The 24146-nt window shown below is 38.5% G+C and overlaps 2 protein-coding genes across 3 annotated transcripts in view; both read right to left on the reverse strand.

Annotated features, from left to right (window-relative positions):
• Positions 1–12114, reverse strand: part of aebp1b (AE binding protein 1b) — a 26161-nt gene extending 14047 nt beyond the window's left edge. Inside the window, exons 1-8 of one of the 2 annotated variants that reach the window (XM_026945778.3) lie at positions 11896–12114; positions 5528–5602; positions 5237–5446; positions 2794–3105; positions 2359–2460; positions 2171–2263; positions 660–740; positions 104–166 (exon numbers count right to left, since the gene is read on the reverse strand). In XM_026945778.3, the coding sequence (XP_026801579.3) occupies positions 104–166; positions 660–740; positions 2171–2263; positions 2359–2460; positions 2794–3105; positions 5237–5446; positions 5528–5602; positions 11896–12031 (1072 nt within the window). In that variant the 5' untranslated portion in view covers positions 12032–12114. Of the gene's footprint in view, positions 1–103; positions 167–659; positions 741–2170; positions 2264–2358; positions 2464–2793; positions 3106–5236; positions 5447–5527; positions 5603–11895 lie in introns of both variants that reach the window. The other variant, XM_026945777.3, reaches the window with a different exon arrangement.
• Positions 12115–20788: 8674 nt separating this feature from the next.
• Positions 20789–24146, reverse strand: part of elmod3 (ELMO/CED-12 domain containing 3) — a 13306-nt gene continuing 9948 nt past the window's right edge. The window contains exon 13 of the mRNA XM_034307014.2: positions 20789–24146. This exon is cut by the window's right edge and continues 855 nt beyond it. The gene's annotated coding sequence lies outside the window, so the exon portion shown is untranslated.

Here is a 24146-nt window from a genome sequence, read left to right on the forward strand (position 1 = left end):
ATTTACACCATTGCTCTGAATCTAAAATATACAAGTCTGTTTGGACAGAAAGATCACAGAGTGTTTGTCTGCTTGATGGGGTTTTTTTGTTGTTTTTTTTTACCGTGTACCGTGTAGTCATACTCCTCGTACCACTTGTTTTCATATGTAGGGACTGTGGGCTCCTCTGAAACAGAATAAAAATAAAAGATCAGAGTTAGTGTTTCTCTTTCATGTTCCACTCAGGCGTATTTAGAAGACAATGAGAAAGCAATCTTTTTATATTTTACTTTGCTAGAGGTCTGTGCTACTGATCTCTGTGCCAACCCCACCAGGCCTTTTATGATTTTTATGTACTGTAAAAAAAAAAACAAGCTCTTCTAAACTGAGTATTATGTTTATGAGGTGTGTAAATTCACCCTTTATAAACCCGGATACTAAAACACAGCCGGGGCGTCTACAACTCAATAAAAAGGCTGCCTACGTTGGCATTTTTCCAGTCTCCACTACCTCCTAATGTATATTTTTATGCTGCTGCTTTGTTCTGAATTAGGGATGTGACAATATATTGAAATATGCTACAATATTTTACAAGTTGTAAGCAGATACCACAGTATACTGACAACCTATTTTACCCCTATTCTCAATAAAAGGTCTGCGTATTTGTTTTTAAAGCTCACCCGTAATAGTGTAACTCCAGTCGGGGTCAGTAGGGCTGATCTCTTTACCGTCCGGGAATGGTATGCTTTCTGGCACCTCGACTGTTAGCAAACGAAACAAAATATGCATTGAGAAAACAACAAAATAAATCGTCTGTTATTAAAGATTGCCCACAGTGTCATTTCACTTCCCACACGAGGCAATGATATTTGAATATAAGTAAAAGTGTATTATGTAGAATATATGAAGTGTTCTTAAAGCTAATAAAGTCCAAGGATTACGGTTTCTAGTTGTACGCTCAAGTGATTCAAGTGATTCCCCCAGCACACGCCTGCATCTTTAGGACTCTAAGTCTTTATTTAGTGTAAGTCTTTAGAGCTCTGACTCTTGGTTAGCTAATGTAGGCTATAATTTTTGGGTATTGATAGTCTTAATAGATCTGATTCTTGATTAGTCAGAGTATTTAGGGATCTGATTTGTGGTTGGTCCCAATCCTCAGGGATTTGACTCTTGGCTATTCCCAATCTTTAGGGATCTGATTCTTGGTTAATCCCAATCTTTAGGGATCTGACTCTTGTTTGATTCCAATCTTTAGGGATCTGACTCTTGGTTGATCCCAATATTTAGGGATCTGACTCATGGTTGATCCCAATATTTAGGGATCTGATTCATGGTTGATTCCAATCTTTAGGGATCTGACTCTTGGTTGATCCCAATATTTAGGGATCTGGCTCTTGGTTGATCCCAATATTTAGGGATCTGGCTCATGGTTGATTCCAATCTTTAGGGATCTGACTCTTGGTTGGTTAGTTATGAAGGCTCTAACTCCTTGATAGTCTTAGTCTCTATCTTCAAGGCACCAAGTTCTGGTTAGTCCCAGCTTTGATTCTTCATTAATCATGTTTTTTTCGGTTAGTCACAGTCTTCAGGGATTTGGTAGTCCTTGGGTCTTGAGTCTTGGGTAGTCCAATTCTTGAAGGCGCTAATTGCTAGTTAGTCCCAGACTTTAGGGTCCTGACTATTGGTTAGTCTCAGCCTTTAGGTCTCTAATACTTGTTCCCATTTCTAGGGCTCTGACTCTTGGTTAGTTCTAGTCATTAGGATTCTATGTTGTGTTTATTCCCAGTCCTTAGGTCTCTGGCTCTTGGTTTGTCCCAGTCTTTAGGGTTCCAACTCTTGGTTAGTCCCAATATCTCTTAGTTTGGCCCAGTCTCTAGGGCTCTAACACTTGGTTGCTCCTAGACTTTATGGCTTTGGCTCTTAGTTAAGTCATGTACGCTCTACTTCTTGCATAGATTCTATTCTTGCTAATCTTAGTAGTCCTGACTCATGTTTGGTCCCAACCTTTGGGTCTCTGACTCTTGGTTACTCCTAGTATTTTGGGATCTAATTCTTGGTTAGTTCCAGTATTTATAACTCCGACCCTTTAATTGAATCTGACTGTTAGAATTCAGGTTCAGTAAACATTTGAATATCACTAATTATTGCCAGTAAAATGAAGCACACCCTCAAGTGTAAGGTTTGCACTCACATGTAGGGTCCCAATAATCATCTTCTTCTTTGCCTTTGCCGCTGATCACTGGGACTGTAGGCTCAGGCTCATCAACCTTCCAGTAGTCATCATCTTTTTCAAGAAGAAATAAAGAGAAGAAGATGGAGATAAATAAAGTAAAAACTTTATACTATTGTGATTCTCTTCAGAGCTTAGACAGATCGTACCGGAGTCGAAAGGCTGCGAATATTCATCTGTTGGGAAGAGATCACGATCATCTGTAGGTTTCTGTGTCGGGGTATCAGGGGGTACTGTGGTGGTTTTGGTTTCTTCTGTCACATATGTTGAAAAAAACAAGCAGTTTTGCTATTTAATATAATTTGTAAGCTTGTGCTGAAATAATTGTTGACTAGTTATTGATGATATTTGTCCACAATAATGCATAGGAATGGATTTTGAGATTTCAGTATTGTTTATTAATCATGATATAGAGTTATAATGAGTATTTTAAAAGACTTTAGTTACAAATACATTATAACCATAAAAAAACCAATTATTATAGTGCTATAGTTTGAATTATATTGCTATAAAATGTGTTTCATATCTAATTATTTAATGATGCGTTTTGTTATTAGTTTTAAAAATGTATTCAAGTCTCCAACCTTCATCCCAGTAGTCATCTGGAAAAGGATCCACAAACTCGTCATCGTAGTCGATCGGAGGAAAGGTGGTGGTGGGCGGCTCGGTGGTGGGCGGCTCGGTGGTGGGCGGCTCGGTGGTGGTGGTGGTGGTAGTAGTGGGAGGTAAAGTGGTGGTGGTAACCTCTTTATCCTTCTTCCCTTTCTTCTTCTTGTCTTTCTTATCAGTCTTGGGCTTCTTGGTGGTTTTTGCACCCTTGGGTTTCTTCGTGGGTTTGGGTTCTTTCTGTCTTTTTCCTCTTTCCTCCTTCTTTGCTTTTCTTCGGGCTCGCTTCACTGGATGGAGGGATGGGTATAGAGAGAGAGAGAGAGAGAGAGAGAGAGAGTGGAGAGGAAGTGAGAAAAAAGTGAGACAAGCAGAGACAGACATATGGAGTTAATCAGCTAAGACAGTTAATCAGCTAGTTAGACAGATATACAGAAAAACAGACACACAGACAGATGGATAGATAGAAAGACAGACAACCAGACAGGTAGACAGATATACAGAAAAAAGACAGAAACGTATGCAAAGATAGACAGACAACAAGAAGAAAATATAAAATACAGACAGACAAATATTTAGATGTGAACACTTACATAAAAACAGACAGACAGACACACAGATGTAGAGAAGGAAAGTTAGGTAGGCAGAGAAAAATATAGAGAGACAGATAGATATAAAGACGCACAGAGAGACAGACAGATATATAGACACACAGACAGCTAGATAGAAAAATAGACAGACATACAGATAGACAATAAGGTTCGTCTCAGTAAACATTCTCATTATTAACACCTCAGGAAAACGGCAGAATTTTGTCTTCATCTTGTGGCATCAGACTTCTACAAATTTAATACCTGCTCTTCTGATGTATTAGTCACCATTCCTGAATGGAGTTTCAGGTTTAGTAAATATATAAACTATAATATTATTATTATATTATATATTATAATAAATAAACTGTGCTACACGAATCTGTTTGCATTGACTCCACCCCAAATCGTATATTCATTAAGGCTAACGTGTGCTATTTTGAACATAAAAGATGCAAATTTTCAAGGTGTTATCAAGTTTTTACACACACAAATCTTTAGCTTTGGATGGATGAATGGATGAATAGTGAGCATATAATATTTGACTTCATATATTTATAAGATATAGATACTGTTCCTTGATAAGACCCGGATGCCCAGGTGTAGGATGTCATGTACAGTTAATAACTGTCTGTTGTTTATTAGCGACACTTCAGAGGAGTCACTCCACAAACTCACTCGTACTGATATCATCAGGTCAATTCCTCTGTAAAAATTCTACATGAGCTAAAAATACTGAGAGTCTGAACCCTGAAGTATGTTCCATTACTTTACCCCTCAGTTAAACGCTCCTTCCTGTTAATCTCACTGTCTGGTGATTTAGAGTTGGACCAGGAGCTGCTGCTGCTGAATCTCACGAGATCACTTACAGCACGATGATTTAAGCAGAAAAAAGCCAAACGTCCTGCAACGACGAAGCTGAATTGGAGTCAGAAAAACTGGGTCACATTTTCACGACTGGAAAAAAATCACAGTCTCGCTGCAGAAATGCTGTATATATTTACAATTTCTCCATCGTTCTGCTGAGTGAATCTAACCAGAGCGAGCAAAAATGATCAGAAAACCAAAGAGGGACTCAGTCTCGGGAACACACTCTCCATTAAACGTTTATTAACGAATTTTAAAACGCTGTTTAATGCCGTCCTACAGCCGCCAACTCGACGTTCCTCTGTTCTCAGGCTTTGATTAAGGTCTGGATTCATGCTCTGGGGTTTAGTAAGAGGTAAACAAGTTTTAAAAAATCAGACGTGACTCAATATCAGAGCCACACAGACCCAATTTCCAAATATCCAAATATCCAGCACGGGGTGTGAAAAGATTTACACAGCTTTGAGATTCTTTCACTGCAGATCTTTAAAAAAAATGAAAGAGAAAAATGGAGGTGTCATTAAAGTTATAGTTTGATACATTTTTCCTTTACCACAGTGAGTTAATAATAAATAATATCTTTTGAGTGTGTGAGTGTGTGATGATTTAAAATCTTGTAGTGATGAGTCTGTGGCCCTCAGAGCATCTAAAACATTTAGTACACTTTTCTGGCCACAAGCTTCAGAATCTTGTTTGGCTACTTCTGGGTATGAACACACACACACACACACACACACACACACAGGTTTTTCCAGGTGAACAAACTTTTGGACATCATGGGAAGTTATGCGAAGAAATCCGTGATTGTTCGCTTGCAGTGTCAGCGAGTTCTCAGAGTTCTTTAGGACATATTTGGAGCAACGGTTGAGTTTTCGTGCACTATAAATGTTACACTCATAATATATTAATAACAGTGTTATAACACTTCACAGCTCCGTGTTAGAGTGTGTGTGGATGCACTTACACACGACCTCCAGGTTGAGCTCGGCCTGCGCTGAGGTGTGTGTGTTTTCAGCCACACACGTGTACACGCCGGCGTCCTCCACCTGAGCCGAGACGATGACGAGCGAGCTGGTCCACTCGTCGTGTCTGTGCGCTTTGATGTTCTTGTCGTTTTCTGAGATGCTCCCTCCATCGGGGCCGATCCAGACGACGCTCTCAGATTTTCCCGTCGCTGAAAACGTGAACAGGTTAAAAAACTGCTAAACATAATGTTTTCATTTAAATGCGTATGTGCGATGAGAAACAGTCTCACCTCTGCACAGAACACGTTTCCTCTGTCCTACATGGATCTGTACATGTGAGGGGATTACCATGACCTGTAAAGGGGCTACACACACACACACACACACACACACACACACACACCTTTATTAGGATCAGCACAAACTCTAAAATACCGAGCGTCTGCTGTAAAAGTCCCTGTGAATGAGCTGTTACTATACAAACGATAACGTATTAGAACAAACACATTAATATAAACCTGTGATGTGCAGCTGCACAACTGTCAGAGCTGCTGTTTTAGAAAATTAATCAACACCTTCTGACCAATCACAATCCAGAACTCAGCAGTAATGTGGTAAGTAAATGTAGTTTTTTTTAAAAAAAAAATAAAATAAAAAAAAAAAAGCATCATCATCTTCTCCAGAGAGTTGAGTAATACAGTGGAGCCTGAGCCTGGCATCTGACACAGATACAGACACACACACACACACACACACACACACACACACATAGACACACACACCCACACACACACACACACACACTTCTCTCTCTGGGAGGTGTTCTGTATGTCTCAGACCCAGACACTCTGGCATTCGATGCTCATCCTGTTCTGTCTCACAGAGAAAGTTCCAGATTGTCAAACTTCCTCCCCACTGCACTTATTCATTCTCTCTCTCTCTCTCTCTCTCTCTCTCTCTCACACACACACACACACACACACACACACACACACCAACTCCGTCATCATGAGTGTGTGTTAGGGTGGAAGAGTGGAAATCATTTTTTTTCCCCTTTATCACTAAATAATTTTTTATTCTTAACTTTTTATCATTTATTATTTTATTCATTGATTTATTTTTTATTTATTTTATAATTATTTTATCCTTTTTTTAATCACAGTACCTGAATTTTTGTTCCATTAAAATATTTAATAAAGAATAAAGAAGAAACTCTTTTAAAGAATATTGTTTTAAAAGGCTCTTTTAATAATCTTCTGTAGATCATTACAACAATATAGAAAAATTTCCTTTTATTAATGATTTTTTTGTTAAATGTTTTAATTTATTGTTAATTTTTTGTCAATGTTGCATGAATATTGTTTTGTTTTTTCAATTTACGTTTTGTTGTATAAAAATATTTTTTAAAAGCTGAATTATTAATGCTAAAATCACACATGATGGATTTTGTGATTGGGTGTTTTGTTGCGATCGCTACACTACAGGCTACATGACAAAAGTAACATAGCTACATCCCATAATAATCAATGTCACCTTTTCTGCACGTAACAAATAACAGCAAATTGTAAAAAAAAAACTAACAAAAAGAAGCCATTTAAATCTGTTCTTTGCTGCTGAATCATGTGTTAGTTAGCTTTAAAATAAAGTGAAATCAGTAAATTAATTCTGCAAATAATCGTCTGTATATCCGTCCACAAAATACACTCACACACACACACACACACACACACACACTTTTATCCAGACTTTGGCGTAATTAAATTCGTTTTTAAATGCCTCTGTTTCTGCTTTATTCATCATTCAGAGGTTTAAATCCTCCATCAAGGACACCGCAGAGAGGCTCATGGAAAAATCTTGCGGCCTGTCGGTTTAGGAAAACCCCAAATCAGTCATGACCTATATTTACTTAGAAAATATCAGTCACACACACACACACACACACACACACACACACACAGTGTCTCCCGTTAATTATATTGTCCCACTCTGAATGTTTCCTGAACGCGTTTATCTTTTCCACTGCTGAGACATTGTGATGAGCAAGCATCCGATTATTCACACTGTTTCGAAAGGAAATTAGCGGTTAAGGTTAACGTTAACGTCACATGTTAGTGACCAGAAGGTTGTGGGATCAAATCCCAGGAAGGAGCTACTAGTAAGTCTTTGAGGAAGATCTTTAAGCGCTTCTGATCCGTCAAACCGAAGATCGTATGTATCTCTCTTTGGTGTGTAATCACTCTGCTAAATTATTATTATTTAAACAAATGCAAATCAGAATTATTTAACATGACCACACGTGACGTACTGCGTTAAAAACGTGTGTATAAGATGTTATAAATGCTGCTAGCTTTGTTCCTGGTTGCTCGGGAAAAAAAAACGTAACCAAGAAAGAAGTTGCTTCATTTGCATTTTCCTGTTTCTGATTGGTACATACTTCAAATATAGCCCCGCCCACTTCAACCTAACCAGGACGAAATAACATAAATAAGAATTTCTGAAGTGACTAGCATTGTTCTTTCTTTTGCGGTTGATAAAAAAAATAGTACGAAGCTAATTAAGAAAAATAGTTGACACGAAGACACGTTCCATCGATCTTTACTCGTAAATCATCACCACTATGGAGATTAAACATAAGCTACGTTAAGGCTATAGAACTTTTTACGATTTTTTTTTACAATTCAAGTTGTTTCATTTATGATTTTAAGTAGCTCCTGTTCAGTATTCCTCAATAATACCACTTTTTTCATCTTATATAAGATATTTATATAAGAATATTAAGAATATTAAGATATTTTTTAACACTAACATAACACTGTAGTTTCTTTACTTTAAAAACTCGTAATTACGTTTTAAAAATGAAAAGTAAGATAGACCATGACAGAGATTGCTTTACAGTAATTGCGCACTTGAATCACTGTAACGGTACTTTTTTGATAACAATTAAATCATCATACTTTTATTTTTTACTTAAAATATTCTTAAACTTTGCTACATTTACTTTTGATCACCATTACAGAGTGAAAAAAAATCCATTTAATCTGTAAGACTATAATGTAAATAATAGATTAAAATTATGTGTAAATTTTACAGAATTCAGTTGAAACCCAATGAAAATAAAGCCTGCTGAAGATCTACAGTTCAGGTGCTGAATATTTAGCAGCAACGTCTGAGACAGAGGAGACACATTTCACTCTCTGCCGAGTAAGCTAGACTAGCTAGCTAGAGCTTTTGATGTTTTACAGTTTGATTAAACTTAAGATGCCACTTCGATGTTCAGTAGTGATCAGGTTAAATATATCTAAGTGCTGAAACAGCATAATGTAAACACTCAGGATAATGTGTAAAGGGAATATTTTGCTAGTTAGCTAACAATGTAACATGAGCTAGCTAGCTAACAAACCTAGCAAGCTAATGAAGTCCTGACAGAATTTAGCTAGCCGGCTAACGTTACTTTTCTTTACATACAGTTGATAATGGAGGTGTTGTTCGCTTCAGCGCAGCTCACGGGGTTAGTTAACGTAAGAACAGAATAGAAAAGAGAACTTTTTCGGAAATAATTTGTCAAATAATTAGTCAAGTGATATTTCCCAGCAACTTGATCACTATTTTTTACTTTCACTTAAGTGAATTATGGCTACAGTAGCAGGACTGTTTTCTACTCTTTCCATCATGGGATCACACACACACACATTGCTGCTTGTCTGGATCCTGCAGTGATGTCATGTTTTTCCCCCAAAATGTTTCCCCACTAAGTGGCTTTGACGCTCAATATTTTTAAGCATAACCTAAAAAACTATCAAAGCGTTCCTGTTTGGCCGCTGCGCTCCCGCTGTCTCACAGCCTGCCACTGAAATGCTTCATCTCCGCTGTGTGTTCATGCGTCTTGGCCGAGCTGTGTGTAAATCTGCCAACAGGTGCAGTGTGTTAGTTTTTCCTGGAGCCTTCGACTCGACTGTTCGTGTAACTAAACTAAACTTTGGCGTCCTTTTTCAACTCGAACTCATTTACAGATATAAATTAATCCTGAAGAGAATTACAGATCGGCTCTTTCCGTAGATGTGTTAGGAAATTAAACACAAAGACGCAAAGAATCAAAAAGGACATAAAACATCTGTACGTAAAGTTTATATCATACAGATGTTGTATATATTATTCACTGTCATTTTTACACAGCTGTTTTCATTGCTCCTTTTTTCTTTTATTTATTACTATTGCTCTTTTTGATGTACGTATCTTTATTTAATATTCAGTGCGTTTTTGTGTAGATGTGCAATTCGGCAACATAATTTATCTCGCAGGATCAATAAATCTATCTATCTATCTATCTATCTATCTATCTATCCATTATGTTTGCAGTTATTTTTAAATGAGTCTTTTCTTTATTTTAAATTGCATTGCCATTTTTTTTTTTTTTTTTTAACACTGTAATACAGAATGAACTGATCAGACGTCTGTCTCCAAAAAGCTCCATGCCAGTCAAACGCTCCAGCATCTGGAGTGGATTTATGCCACATTTCCTCCTCTCTCAGTTCACAGGTGCAGTTAGTGTGTTAGTGTTTCCTGGAGCCGGCGACTGTACGGGACAAAACTCTTGTGTAACTCTAAAAAAGTTTTGGCGTCGACTTTTCAAATTGGAAAAAGCTACATCAGCACATCATCACGTCCGCCAGTCAGACTGATCAATGTGGCTTTGTACGATTTGGGCTTAATTACAGAGCAAGTCGGGATGTTTAGTGAATTAGTTGTATGTTAAAACAAGGCCTAACAACACACCCTTCTTTATCAAAAGAGACTTGCTATTAACTTGGCTAATAACAAGCTACTTGTAGCCTCACACAACAACTTGCGGCTTTCTGAGATGAACGTTAGGGTTATATTTGACGACACGCCCCCCTTTATCTTTCTGTGAACCAACGCCTGTAAAACATCTCCACTGTCTGGCTGAAAAAAACATTAAATCTACAGTAACACAACTTCTGTGATTTTCCTGTAATACTATTAGACATGATGTAAATTAGTCTCACTTATAATTTAATTGTTAAAGGGTTAAATATCACTCTTAGGGACATTAATGTTACTACTGGATCCTTTTTTAATCAAAACTCCTCATTTATAGTCTTAGCTGAATCTTGACAGTTAGTACATCAGTCAAAGATTTATTTATTTGTTTGTTTGTTTGTTTGTTTATAGTAATTTATAAGAAAATTTACCTACAATCTTTGTTGTTGTGGTTTAGAGTACTGGTTTTCATCATTGGTACCATTTTCTACATTTTATAATAACTGTAAAGCCATCAGAAGTGTGAAAGGTTATATATGGAATTATGCAGTTTCTTTATGTTTATGTAATTTAATCCAACATGCGTGAAGAACTCACTGGCAGTTTCTTCATAGTTCTAAGTGAAAACTACATGTTTGGGTGAATTTCATAACTTTGTTGTTGTTGTTGTTTCTGTTTGTTGTTGCACTATTCGTGTTCATTTAAATTAGAAACTAATTTCAGGAAAAAATTAAAGCTAAAGAAAAAGAGATAAAGAATCCCTACGGTCCACACTTCTGACTGTCTACATGTACAGTATGTGTAACTACATCTCTGTACAAACAGAAACCCCAGTAACAACAATTGAGTAATGACCAAAAATTAATTATTGTGCATCTATTTTATCATGTGTCAAAGTGATCAGGTTCAAATGTCCACTGTTTTGGTGAAAATAAGGCATAAAAATAACTAGGAACAGCAGTAATTACAAAATATAGCTAAATGAAATAGCTTTAATTACACTGATCAGAATAAAGCCAGATCACTGGAACCCTATTATCCTACAACATGTTTAACTGGACACTAACTAACTAACTAACTAACTAACCAATTAACTAACTAACTAACTAAATGAATGAATGAATCAATGAATGAATGAATGAACGAATAAACAAATGTTGCTATTGTGTTTGCAGACATGAAGCAAAAAAAATTATATTGTGATGTTTGAGGTAATGCAGAAATTCAGCGAATGTTTTTATTTATTTATTTTTTAATAAAAGTGACAACACATCCTGGATTCTTGTTGTATATATATGCATTTGTTTGTTTGTTTTTTCATCTCCTAGATGAACCTTTCTTCCACTTCTGGAAGTAAATTCCTTGTCCATGTTCTCACATCTCTTCCTGATCAAATGATCAGGTTTTTGTCTGAATTTGTTCTGATACTCGTTTAGCGTTGTCACTGCGGTGTGACTCTGGAGAACCGTGTAATCGTAGATGGTTTGAGAAGCAACCAAGGTGGCTCCTTCATGAAGCTGCTTCATTAGAACAACTTTCAGGAAACTCTTTAGCCACAATATAATTTATATCTGAGTTATTTTATAGTTTTGATGCTGTTGTGAAGCTGGTGATTATCCCCAGGTTCAAACAGAGACAAATAATCTGTATTTATCTAGTAATAACTTTCATTAGTTGTGTGTAGTCGCTATTTATTTTCTATTCTACAAGAAAAAAACTCCATCTTCTCTTTAACTCATTAAAGTCCCAGGACTTGGTGCATTCAGACTCACATTATTCATTCTAATATCTACACACTTTAATCACTGAATAATTCAGAGTAGTTCTATAAACACAGTGCTTTAAGATGAACAGAGTGGGGTTTAATATTCGTCCGTACCTGTTGCGGTGTCATTGTTCCTCTCTTCCTCATCTCTCCGTGTTTCTCCGATTACGGATCCTCCGACTTTGGTGATGTCCAGCAGCAGGAACACGGCGATGAGAGAGAGAGCGACCCGGGCTGTGTGTGTCAGCATGGTGCTCCTCACTGATACACACACACACACACACACACACACACTGCTCTCCACCGAGGACGTCGCGAGAGAGGGGAGTGAGAGGGACAGAGGGAGGAGAGTCTGGTGTGATGTCAGAGAGAGAGAGAGAGAGAGAGAGATCATGGCAGGAAAAATGGGAGAGAGACAGACAAAGATGTGGAGAGAGAAACAGAGAAAGAGAGGGGGTGGGGAAGAAAAAGAGAAAAAGTAGAAAAAAGAGAAAGGGAGAATAAAATAAGCATGCAGAGAGACAGAAAGAAAGAGAAACACAGAGAAAGAGAGACAGAGAACAATGGGCCATGACAGAAAAATGGGAGAGAGACAGTCAGACAAAGATTGAGAGATGAGGCAGACAGTGAGAAAAAGAGATAAAAAGAAAAGAAAGAGAGAAAGAGAGAGACAGAGATCAAGAAATACTCAAAAAAAGAGATATACAGAGATGCAGAGAGAGAGAGAGAGAGAGAGAGAGATCAAGAAATAGTGACAGACAGAGAGAGAGAGATGGAGAGAAAGACAAATAGAGAAAGATGGAGACAGAGAAAGAGAGAGAGAGAGATCAAGAAATACTGAAAAAAGAGATATACAGAGATGCAGAGATGGAGAGAAAGACAGAAAGAGAGAGACAGAGAGAGAGAAAGAGAGAGAGAGAGAGATGGAGACGGAGAAAGAGAGTGAGATAAAGAAATAGTTACAGAGAGAGAGAGAGAGAGAGAGAAATAGTGACAAAGCAAGAGAGAAAGAAAGAGAGAGAGAATGAAAGAGAGAGTGAAATCAAGAAATAGTGACAGAGAGCGGGAGAGAGTGAAAGAGAGAGAGAGGCAAAGTTTTGATTTTGACGCATTGTTGACGTTTCAATATGGCTGAACTCTTGGATATTAGCATTCAAGCTTATTAGCTAACAGTATAACTCTAGTTATACAGAGTCATTTATTATATTTTACCAACACTTCTGAGGTAAATGTTGACATTCTTCATTTCTACTGTCGCTGTGTTTACGTTGTCCGATAGCGATAGCGAAATCTTTAGCCTCTTTTCCAGTAACTGCGAGGGGTCTTTCTGGTTACAACAAAGTTCTTTCAACATCTTTAGCACAGATCAGCTAGCAGGTCAACAAACTTCGCTAGTCATAGTAGCGTGTTTCCATTAAAATAAAAAGATCAATAAAGTGCTGAAATTTTAATTTGTCGAGAATTTTAATTTCTACACAGGTCTGTTGCTAGGCAACTGGATGCTACGGATACCGAAAGACACTTTGCTGTTATTAGAAAACTAATAGCTAGCTAGCATGTAGTCATTAAGTCTTGTATGTAACGTCACAGTGAGAGTGGAAACAAAACAGAACCATCAGGAACGTCAACATTTACCTCAGATGTGTTGGGAAAATCACTAAAAAGAGATTCCTTACAACTAAAATTACACTAAATACACTTGGCATCGACTGCTAAGCGATTCGTGGACTCGGTAGCAAAGCTGGAGCAGCACTTGAGTACCACATGAGTGATCTGCATGTGTTAAAAAAAAAACAGATATTTGTATGGTGATTTGTGTGTCTGAGTAAAAAAGTTCTTGTAGCATGAATAATACAATGCTGCAGAAACGCTAGCCATGACACGACCTGCTGAGAGGAGGGGGGAGGGGGAGAGATAATGATGGAAGGATGGAAAGAAGGAGAAAGAATCGAGGAAAGAAGAAAAAAAAAAAGAGGGAGAGGGGGAGGAGTGGGATATTCACCGTAAGGCTCCACAGGCTCAGATGGAGGAGGTCCTGTAGGTTTAAACACAATTTATACTAATCATTAATGTGGAAATGATCTCTCTCTCTCTCTCTCTCACACACACACACACACACACACACAAATAAAGACAGATGCAATGGAACATAAAAATGACTGACAAAAAGATAAATAGAGGAACAGAGATAGAGATAGACAGACAGAGAGAGAGAGAGATAGACAGACAGACAGAGAGAGAGAGAGAGAAACAAAAAGAGGAGGAGACAGAAGAAAGGAGAACTAGGGAGAGAAGGAAAGTATGCAAAAGAGACAGAGAAAGAGAAATAGAGGTATAAAACAGAGAGAAAGAAGGAAAGAAAGGCAGGAAGAGAGAAAGAGACAGCAGGAATAAGAGACAGACAGACAGACAGACAGACAGATAGATAGATAGATAGATAGATAGATGCATCTCCAACTCTTTGGTAGAGAGAAAGAAAGACAAGGGGATAGAGAGAGAGACAAAATGAGAAAGAAGAAAGGAGCAAATAGGAGACAGAAAGAGAGAGAAGAGAAGAGAAGAGAAGAGAAAGCAAGAGAAATAGATGTAAAAAAAGATGGAGAGAGAGAGAGAGAGAGAGAGAGAGAGAATACAGACAGATATAATAGGAAACAAATATGGGCTGATAGAAAAAGAGAGAAAGATCAGAAGTTAAATTGAAAATAAATATTTTATTATTCGATATAACTTTAATAAATTTCCTCCGTGCTGCTGCTGAACTCGAACCCACTTCGTCTCCACTTCCTGTGTAATGCTGGAAACAGTGACGTCTCTTTGACTCACGGCCGCCACTCGACTACACCGAAGCTCGAAGGTCCTGGTGAACCACAGGGGTGGATGGTAGGATCAGATACAGTTTCCTACTGAAGGGATGAGTGGAGAGAGGGAGGACGAGTGTGATGGCTTTAGCAGTGCTGCTAGCTCAGACGCTCCGAAAGAGGAGAAGACGGTCCGCCTGCAGCTCTGGATTTCCCGAGCTGATCACACACAGATGGAGGAATCTGGCACGTCCTCTCAGGAGCTGTTTCAAAACTCTATCAGAAACGTCATGTCACGAGAAAAGCAAATCTATTCCATTCCGTGATTATTAGCATGCTAACATGTTTGCAACCTCGCATTAGATAGTAGCACACCCTGATTTTGCATGATCGCTTCTTGATTGGTTGATCAAATCCACCTCTTTTAAAGAAATTCAACAAGTTGTTGTTTTAGGATATGGGAGGTTTTTTAAAATGGCTGCTGGTGGAGTATTGAGAGGAAAACTGGCCGTGCTCTCTGGGTGGGCGGGGCATAATCTCTCTCCCCTGTCAATCACAGTGACAAAAGCCAATTGTCTGTTTATTATCTGTGAGCTCATGTATGCGGAAGAGGGCAGATAGCACTTTCCTTAGAGAGCATAACGCAGCACAGCATGAGCAGCAGTTTGGAAAGATGTAGCTGTCTGGCTTCACGTGTCTTGGAGGAAGCACATTAGCCTCCACCCTCCGTGTTCGTAGCTGTCGTGTGATAGGAGAAAGATAGCTGTTTTGAGGAAAATGGCAAATGACCAAATTGGAGAGAAAAATGTCTGACATCGTAGCATGAACACAACATAAGGCAGAAATTCATTTCATAGTTTAGGACAAATTAGCTTTATTAGCATGGATGTAAGATACAGTACTAGCATTTTCACTAGCAGATCTCAGGGTTCTGCACTTGGCCTGATTATGTTGCCAGAGTTGTCATAAGTCCAATCAGCTGGAAGATCTCCTTGGGAGATCCCAGGGTTCTGTGCTAGGCCCGATTGTGTTTACAATGCCAGTCCAAGCAACGTAGTTGGCCCTCAGCACTCTCTTCTAAACCCATGATCCATGTATCATCCCTATGACTGGGATCCCCAGGAACAAGCAGGTTTCTCCATCTGCGATACATTTGGTGTTATTTTCAAGATCATAATTGAGTCCAAAAGCAACTAAGGCAGAAAATTTACCTCAGGCAAAGCACTAATGCTGTCATATGCTAAACTAAACAGCTCTCCTACGCAGCATCTTTCATTCCCATGCCACGAACAGCATTATTCTTTGGTGGAGATGCTGCAGGTCCTGATCCAGACTTTTACAGTAGCACCTGAGATTTTGTAAATCAAAGCAAATAATGTTTGACAGTAGCAGGAGTTTGGGAATCCCACGTCTGGAGAAGTGCTTAAGCCCGAGAGCCGTGTTGATATTTCTCCCATCTTTCATGGCCAGACATTTGGAGATCTCATCAAGCACAGACATCTTTATGATGAAGATCTTCTAAACTAGGCTCTAGAGAGCAAGACATCATCAAGCTGAAAATGAGCCTCTGTAGATCAACAGTCTTAGCAGTAATCAACAAATCCTGAATATCCTGGTCACAAAGAGGTGTTTTAATGAAAGTGTGGAAATCCCATTGATCTGTGGAAGACATTTTAAGGATGAAGAAGTGTTCTTCAAGCCAAAGACGTGAGATATGTGTTGAAAAAAAGGGGTTTTGTTGAAGCAGCTCATGTAGCCATGCTGCTGGGATTAACAAGACGCAGCTTGCTATAAATTCTCATTCAGTTAATTACGCATATAAAATACCACATTACACACACACACTGGATCAGACCACTCAGGCCACGCCTCGTGTTTGTGTCTCTGTAATGCTAGCAGGAAAGCAACTAGTTAGTAAAATAAACTGTTGGTTAAGCGTTAGAGATTAAAGCTTTGTGTCTGTGGTCAGATTATGAGTTTCAGGATTAGGAAAGATACCAGAGCCACTGTCCTGTTCTTCCACAGCAAAGCTCTTCCCCTCCTAACCTAGGCTTCAGAAACTAGCGGACCATCTTCTGGATGCGGATCCAGACAAGCGTTTTATCCGACTGAACCTGGTACATGAAAAAACACTGTAACACAACTGATAACACACGTTTTAAAAAATGTCCGCAGTTCAGCAGATCTAGTTTTGTAAACATGAACCATTGTGGTTTCTGGAGCAGATCCTCTGTGGGGTTTTATCCAACCACATGCATTTATGGAACTGTTAGCTGAAGGGCTAGCTACATGCATAGAGATGTTCATTCAGAAAGAAGAGATTTCACAGACTTTTATAGGTTTTTCATGTTATTTACTCTTTCTGATCTGATTAGCAAAATGACTCCATGGCTTTTTTTAAAAAAAAAAAAAAAAGATGATGAAAACAGAATGTTAAAAAAAACAAAAAGACAAAACATGTAATGTATTATTCTCCAAGTCACAAATTCAAAACAGGTGTCTCGTCTGTTCAAGGTCCATAGTGTTAGTCGAAAGTGGTAACGTGGAGCACCACTGACACAAAACATCACTGAAATGCTAATAAAGCATGAAACACTAACTGCCAACGCCATTCAGTCACCTTAGTCGCTTATTCGGATATTTATATATAGCTAATTTATATATATTTACAAATTTTAGTTGAATTCCCCTGAACTCCTGAGGTGCCCAAGAGACCGACCCTGAGCTCTGGCCCAGTCGTATGTGAGAAGGGGGCCAAGCACCATAAAACATAATCAGTTCTGTTTTAAATTCAGTGAAAAGCTCAGACCTTGGAACATTTCTAGTGGTTGTAGAAATACATAAAGCAACAGTTAGACCTAAAATAAAACGTGCACAGTTTCTCATACGCTAAAATGTGGACAGATATTAGCTTAATGTCCAGACTGTTAGCTTTTTTAATTACAGTCTTCCAGCAGACTTGTAAAGTTTAACAACCAGGAAAAATTCTTATTCCTTGTTGTCTTTCACAAAATAAAATAGTCATTTGGTATGTAGTTATGTTTAAACACAACACGCTTCACGGTGTTGATACACACTTCGACGCTGTAACCGTAGCTCATGCTAGTCGTTCCGAATCCCACTGCCTGCTGCACTACACACATCATATTTTTTTATTTTTAATAATCATAGTACTAGACGATCTTTTCTGAAGCAGGAAGACACAGGTGTGTCGAAACAGTGATGAAAGCGAGCAAAATAAAGTGCAGCGCAAAGCCGTCGTAGAGTTCTCGTATAACATGCAACACAACAAGACAAAATAAAGATGCTAATCAGAGTCGAATAAAATAACTGAACTAGCTCACTGTGCATTATTACATCACATTAGCTAAGAGTTTTTAGCTTAGACATTGAGGTTTCAGAGCAAGGAAAACATGAAGCATGGGACTTGGTAGCATTGTGGAGCTTTGTCTTATGATGCCTGTGCTGTTGTCTGTAAACACGGACCACAGGTATCGGACTCAGATAAGGGGGCGTGGCCTAAAATGTGAAGGCTGGGATGTTCATTAGCAGTATTTTGGATAATAATGAAGTCCACGTTTGATTTGTGTTGTTTGTGTGGAGGCTATAAACCTCTCTTACTTGTTATCAACATTAGCTAACAAGATGTGTATGAAACTAAAGAAGCAGACTTTAGACGCCAAACATGTCTCGGATCCCGGATGAACTATGTTTGGAGTATTTTTTGGTTTTACTGTAGTCATTTCCCAGAAAGATATCTCCACGCTTACTCCAGTATAACCGCTGGCTGCTTTACACAGCCCTGGATCTTTCTCTCATCTTCCACGAGATCCTGCAGGCCAGATGGGACTCCTGCAACAAATTCCAGCTCAATCTGGACTGATTCAGAAATTCCTAAAAGAAGAGGGAAGAAAAAAGGAGGAAAAAAAAACACCCCAGCTTTCACTCTTTAAGCGCTGGTGTGTAATGGAACAGTGTGTATTCGTAACTCAGTGTAACCGTGTGTTTGTAGGAGATTCTGCTTACGAAGCATTTAATAAACTTTAATAATCTCTCATAAAGCTGCAGTAAAGTGTCAGTATTAATATTCTATAATGTAATTCATGGTTTATGAAGAGGACAGTTAGGATGATTTATCAGGATGTGCATTAGGTTGAGAACTAGCGCCAGTGTGTGTGTGTGTGTGTGTGTGTGTGTGTGTGTGTGTGCGCCAAAGCAGCAGGTTTGCATTTGAAAGTTAATTAAGTTAGTAAGACGAGGTCGCGTGAGCCAAAGGAGCGACAGAACTAAAGTGTGTGTTTGTAGAAATTCACACACACACACACACTGCTGCACACTAACACACACACATACACACACAAACACACACACTAACACACTCCTGCACACTAACACACACACACACAAACACATACACAAAGACACAAAACACACACAAACACACATACAAACACACTCCTGCACACTAACATACACAGAAACACACAAACACACACTCCTGCACACGAACACACACACTAACACACTCCTGCACACGAACACACACACTAACACACTCCTGCACACTAACATACACACACACACACTCCTGCACACAAACACACACACTAACACACTCCTGCACACAAACACACACACACTAACACACTCCTGCACACAAACACACACACACTAACACACTCCTGCACACAAACACACACACACTAACACACTCCTGCACACGAACACACACACTAACACACTCCTGCACACTAACATACACACACACTCCTGCACATTAACATACACAGAAACACACACACACAAACACATACACAAAGACACACAAACACACTCCTGCACACTAACACACACAAAAACACACACACTAACACACTCCTGCACACTAACACACACACACACACAGAGAGACACACGATTGTTACTTGTGGGGACTAACCTCACCTCCTTAAGCACAGAAACCAAAAGAAAACATTTGGCTCTTTTAATTTTGTCAAATAAAAGCTGCAGTTTTTATATAAAATAATTTTTCCCTGCAGAAAACCAGGAAATTTTCCCAACAAGGTAAAAACAGTCAGATATTCCTGTCCTTATGGCGACGTATCCTTTCATCTCCACCAAGATATAAAAACACACACGTGCACAACACACTGATCTGATGTTAATCTGTGTCTATAAACATGTTATAAGCACTGTATTACAGATGGGAAGAGACACGTGCGTCTCCGTGGGTTCGTAATCGTCCTCCGTCTGGAAATATCTTATCCTTTAGTCTGAATAACGCCACAGACAAAGAGGCAAAGAGGAAAACAATCACAATCATGTTTTAAAGGGAAAAGAAAGAAAGAATCTGAGTCAAATGATCTGAGTCACTCCACAGAGCTGGGATTGTCGTCACTAGTGCACTAAGTTAAGGAGGAGCAGATTAGTCACTGATCGCCCCCTAGTGGTGAAGCGCATCCATTACAGGACAAACCTGAGAAAGAGAACAGGAGTGTAGGATTTTTTTTTCCCCAGTAGAGAGACACTAGAAAAGCAAGAGCAGTGAATATAAACATTAATGACATCTTTATTTACATCTCTATGGATGGATTTGTGGCCTAAATACTAAGAAATGCAGTTTATTCGTTACATTAATAAATATGCATTAGGTAGCTAATAACCTGGTGATCACTTACGAATAAACTTTTAATCACTTACGAAATAAATATACAATACAAACAAATGGGTCAAAAATGAAGATTAAATATATGACTCTTAAAGCTATGCTGCAGATTCTAATGTGTTACGACAATTTAATGCACTTTATTTCTCCTTTAAAAAGTCTTTTTGCTTTTACAAGACAGAACGAGAAGAATATTGCGGCTGAAAGGCAAATCGCAGGTTTATATTAACGCGCTCGTTTTAATTAACGTGACAGTTTCTATAGCAACAGCTCGTTCATAGGGACTCATACAGCAGACGCTCCACTAAAAATTAAAAAAAAAAAAAGATTTTAAAAAAACTGTGTCATTGTTTATACGGTGAAGTTTTCTCTAAGGAGACGTTTATTTTTTAAGATTTATGGAAGGAGTCTCCAGTGTCAGAGGTAAAGCTGTAATGTCATCATACATATTAATAATTCTGTGTAACTCAGAGGGTTTTACTAAAACTAATGTATAATTTTAGGAACAACAACAACAACAAAAGACATGAAGTTTCATGTTTTTTCCATTTTGCGTGTATTTATTACTCATTTATTACACGTCACTGTACAATCGCATATAATCTGAAACAGACTCTCTTTATAAAATAGAGCTTCTACAATCACACACGTTAAAATAAACCGTCTTTCAAATGAAGTGCAAAAGATTCCGACTGGTGGATTTACAACACGTGTGTGTGTGTGTGTGTGTGTGTGTGTGTGTGTGTGTGTGTGTGAGTGAGAGTGTGTGAGTGAATTAAAAGCAGAAATAAAAAGAGGAATGTTTTAGAATTACAATCCTGGACTCGTGTTGATTATCAGTGATATGATACGTCACGATATTCACAATCCTCTCAGTACAGCGTTTTAGAGAGAAAATAAAAAGCTGAAGAGAAGCAGATGTCCTGATTTTGGACCAGTTTGAAGGACAATAAACAAAATCCACCAACTGAAATTGCGAAAAAACAAAACAAATAAACACAAACAGAGTGGACAGAGTGGAGAGGAATGTCGTGTTTTTAAAATAAACTTCGTAAAAGGTGATGAAATGCTGACTGAATTCTTTCACTGTGTCTTAAACATTAAATGTTTTGCTTTACATTTTAAAAAATATTCATATCAGAAGCTACAGCGTTCGCATCCAGCACAACAGATCATACAGTAACACTTTATTCACAGCGTAGCTACATAACGACTTCATAACGCATCCATAAGCACTGAATAACGCTTATAAACTAAATCATGAGCACACACCGAGCTGCATGAAGCTACATTACGACTTCATAACACGAGCATTAGCGCTGAATAACATTTACAGAATAAAAGTCCAAGCGCACAGAACAGGATCTCATAGCATCCTGTTCACAGATGTGTATATAGTGCGGTTTAAGTGTTATGCAGTGCTTATGAGCGCGTTATGTAGCCTCTATGTCTACTCCCGTCTTCCATCAGAACAGAGCTGTTTTAAATTTTTCCTGATGTAGTCATACTTTAAGTATTTTGATTTGAATAATTTAATAATTTTAAGTGTGGCCTGTTTTACTACGAATTTGAAACGAAAGATGAGTTTTAGTTCATAAAATTAATGACATTAAAGTGTAAAGAAATGTAATAACATTAACATAAAACACCAAACATGTCGTCCTTCTGTTTTTAAAGATTTTATGCAGCGTTTGGGAACTTGGCTTTTACCACAAGAACGCATGTGGAACGTGCAGCTTCTTTATAAAGGAAGAAAGAAAAAAGAAAAAAACTAAATATGCTTTTGTTTCTTAGTGCTGTGTTTATCATTAAAAAAATATATTCGTTATATAATGAAATGTGATGGCACTCTGAGAATTTTTGGTTTGAATGAGAGAAAATCTTACAATTTATCCAAAAAAAAAAAAAAAAAAAAAGAAAAAACAAGAAAAAGAAAAAGAAAAACAACAACCACAACAAAAAAAAGACACTAGCTGTGTTTATGGTACAACAACAGCACAGAAAAAAAGAAAACAAAAATAAATAAAGAAAACAAAAATAAAAGAAAAAGAAAAAAAGCAAAAACAAGAAAAATGGAAGAAGAAAAAAATAAAGACATTAGCTGTGTTTATGGTACATCAACAGCACAGAAAAAAAAAAAGATCCAGTTTCTGATCATTTGGCGTCGTGTCTCTTGTTTTTGTTTTTATTTTAATTTTAAATAAACAGTAAAGCTTAAGAATTGAACATCTTTTAACTAAAATTAGATTTTTTTTCATCATAGTGCTTATTAATTAACACAGTATTTTCGCTCAGAACGGCTTACGCAGTGTATTTAAACGTTATTCACTGCTTACGAACGCGTTATGAAGTCCTAATGAAGCCCGGCGTCAAATAAAGTGTTACATCATAATATACAATAAACTCAGCTGTCAATCATTTACATTTACAACACAACAGAAATAATCTCTCTCTTATAAAACACACACACACACACACACACACACACACACACACACCATCTTCATGCTATAATGTGCATTAGTTAGACAGTGTGCTGATAATCGGTTATACGATACACTGCAATATTCATCGTGTTTTTTTTGTTTGTTTGTTTTTTTAACGCTAGCAAACAATATCGTGATCACATTGTAAACCCTGAGTGGAAAAAAAATAAAGATTTAATATCGAATACACGAGTGAAGGTGCAAAATAGTGTTCTAAAGGAGACGGACATCACGCGGTTACTCTAAAAGTCCACGATATTAATGTAGTGTGCGTTAAATATCGCAATATATCAAATAACTGATGTATCGGAACAAGACTGGAACAGATGGACATCCAAGATGAAGCTGTTTAACGCCGAGTTTAAACAGAAAACGGAGAAAAATTAAAATATCAGATGCTACATCGCTAGTGCTACCTGCCATGCTAACAACACGCGAGTGCGGAGTTACGGGAACGATCCTGAAATTTCGGCTACGGTGAATTAATTTACTGAAATTCTGCAACCCTAGTGTTCGGAAAACGTCAACAGCGAGACTCGAACTGTAAGATGTCTAGGACAAGCGTTCGGGCGTGTTCTCGTGTGGGCGTGGCCTGCGCTGCGTGTTCTCGTGTGGGCGTGGCCTGCGCCGCGTGTTCTCGTGTGGGCGTGGCCTGCGCCGCGTGTTCTCGTGTGGGCGTGGCCTGCGCCGCGTGTTCTCATGTGGGCGTGGCCTGTGCCGCGTGTTCTCGTGTGGGCGTGGCCTGTGCCACGTGTTCTCGTGTGGGCGTGACCTGTGCCGTGTGTTCTCGTGTGGGCGTGGCCTGTGCCGCGTGTTCTCGTGTGGGCGTGGCCTGTGCCGCGTGTTCTCGTGTGGGCGTGGCCTGTGCCGCGTGTTCTTGTCCTGATATAAAACAGTAATTAAATTGTTGTTTGTTTCAGTCAGCCAGCGAAAAGACGATTCACAAGCTCGGGCTGTGTCTCAAATCACACGCTGCACAGTTTTAATACCACTACAGCCACAGCAGGGTGTGTGTGTGTGTGTGTGTGGGGGTGTGTGTGGGGGTGTGTGTGTGTGTGGGGAGAGGGAAAAAAATTAGTGAAAAAGATAAGGATTGTGCAAATTGTACATTCTCTACAGTCTGGTGAAGCACTTCAGTCATTCAGTCATTCAGTCATTCACTTTCTGTCTCTGAGTTTTGTTTAATTTCATGGTGCTTTTGGATAAGATCAAGTGTAGGAACTTTCTCTCTCTCTCTCTCTCTCTCTCTCTCCCTCCCTCCCTCCTGTCTCTCTCTCTCTCTCTCTCTCTCTCTCTCCCTCCCTCCTGTCTCTCTCTCTCTCTGTCCTGTCTGTCTCTCTCTCTCCCTCTCTCTCTGTCCTGTCTGTCTCTCTCTCTTCATGTTATAACAACCTGACAGACAGAGAGACAGAGTGA

This window comes from Pangasianodon hypophthalmus, chromosome 8 (assembly GCF_027358585.1).
Source record: "Pangasianodon hypophthalmus isolate fPanHyp1 chromosome 8, fPanHyp1.pri, whole genome shotgun sequence".
In the NCBI taxonomy this organism is placed as follows: Eukaryota; Metazoa; Chordata; class Actinopteri; order Siluriformes; family Pangasiidae; genus Pangasianodon; species Pangasianodon hypophthalmus.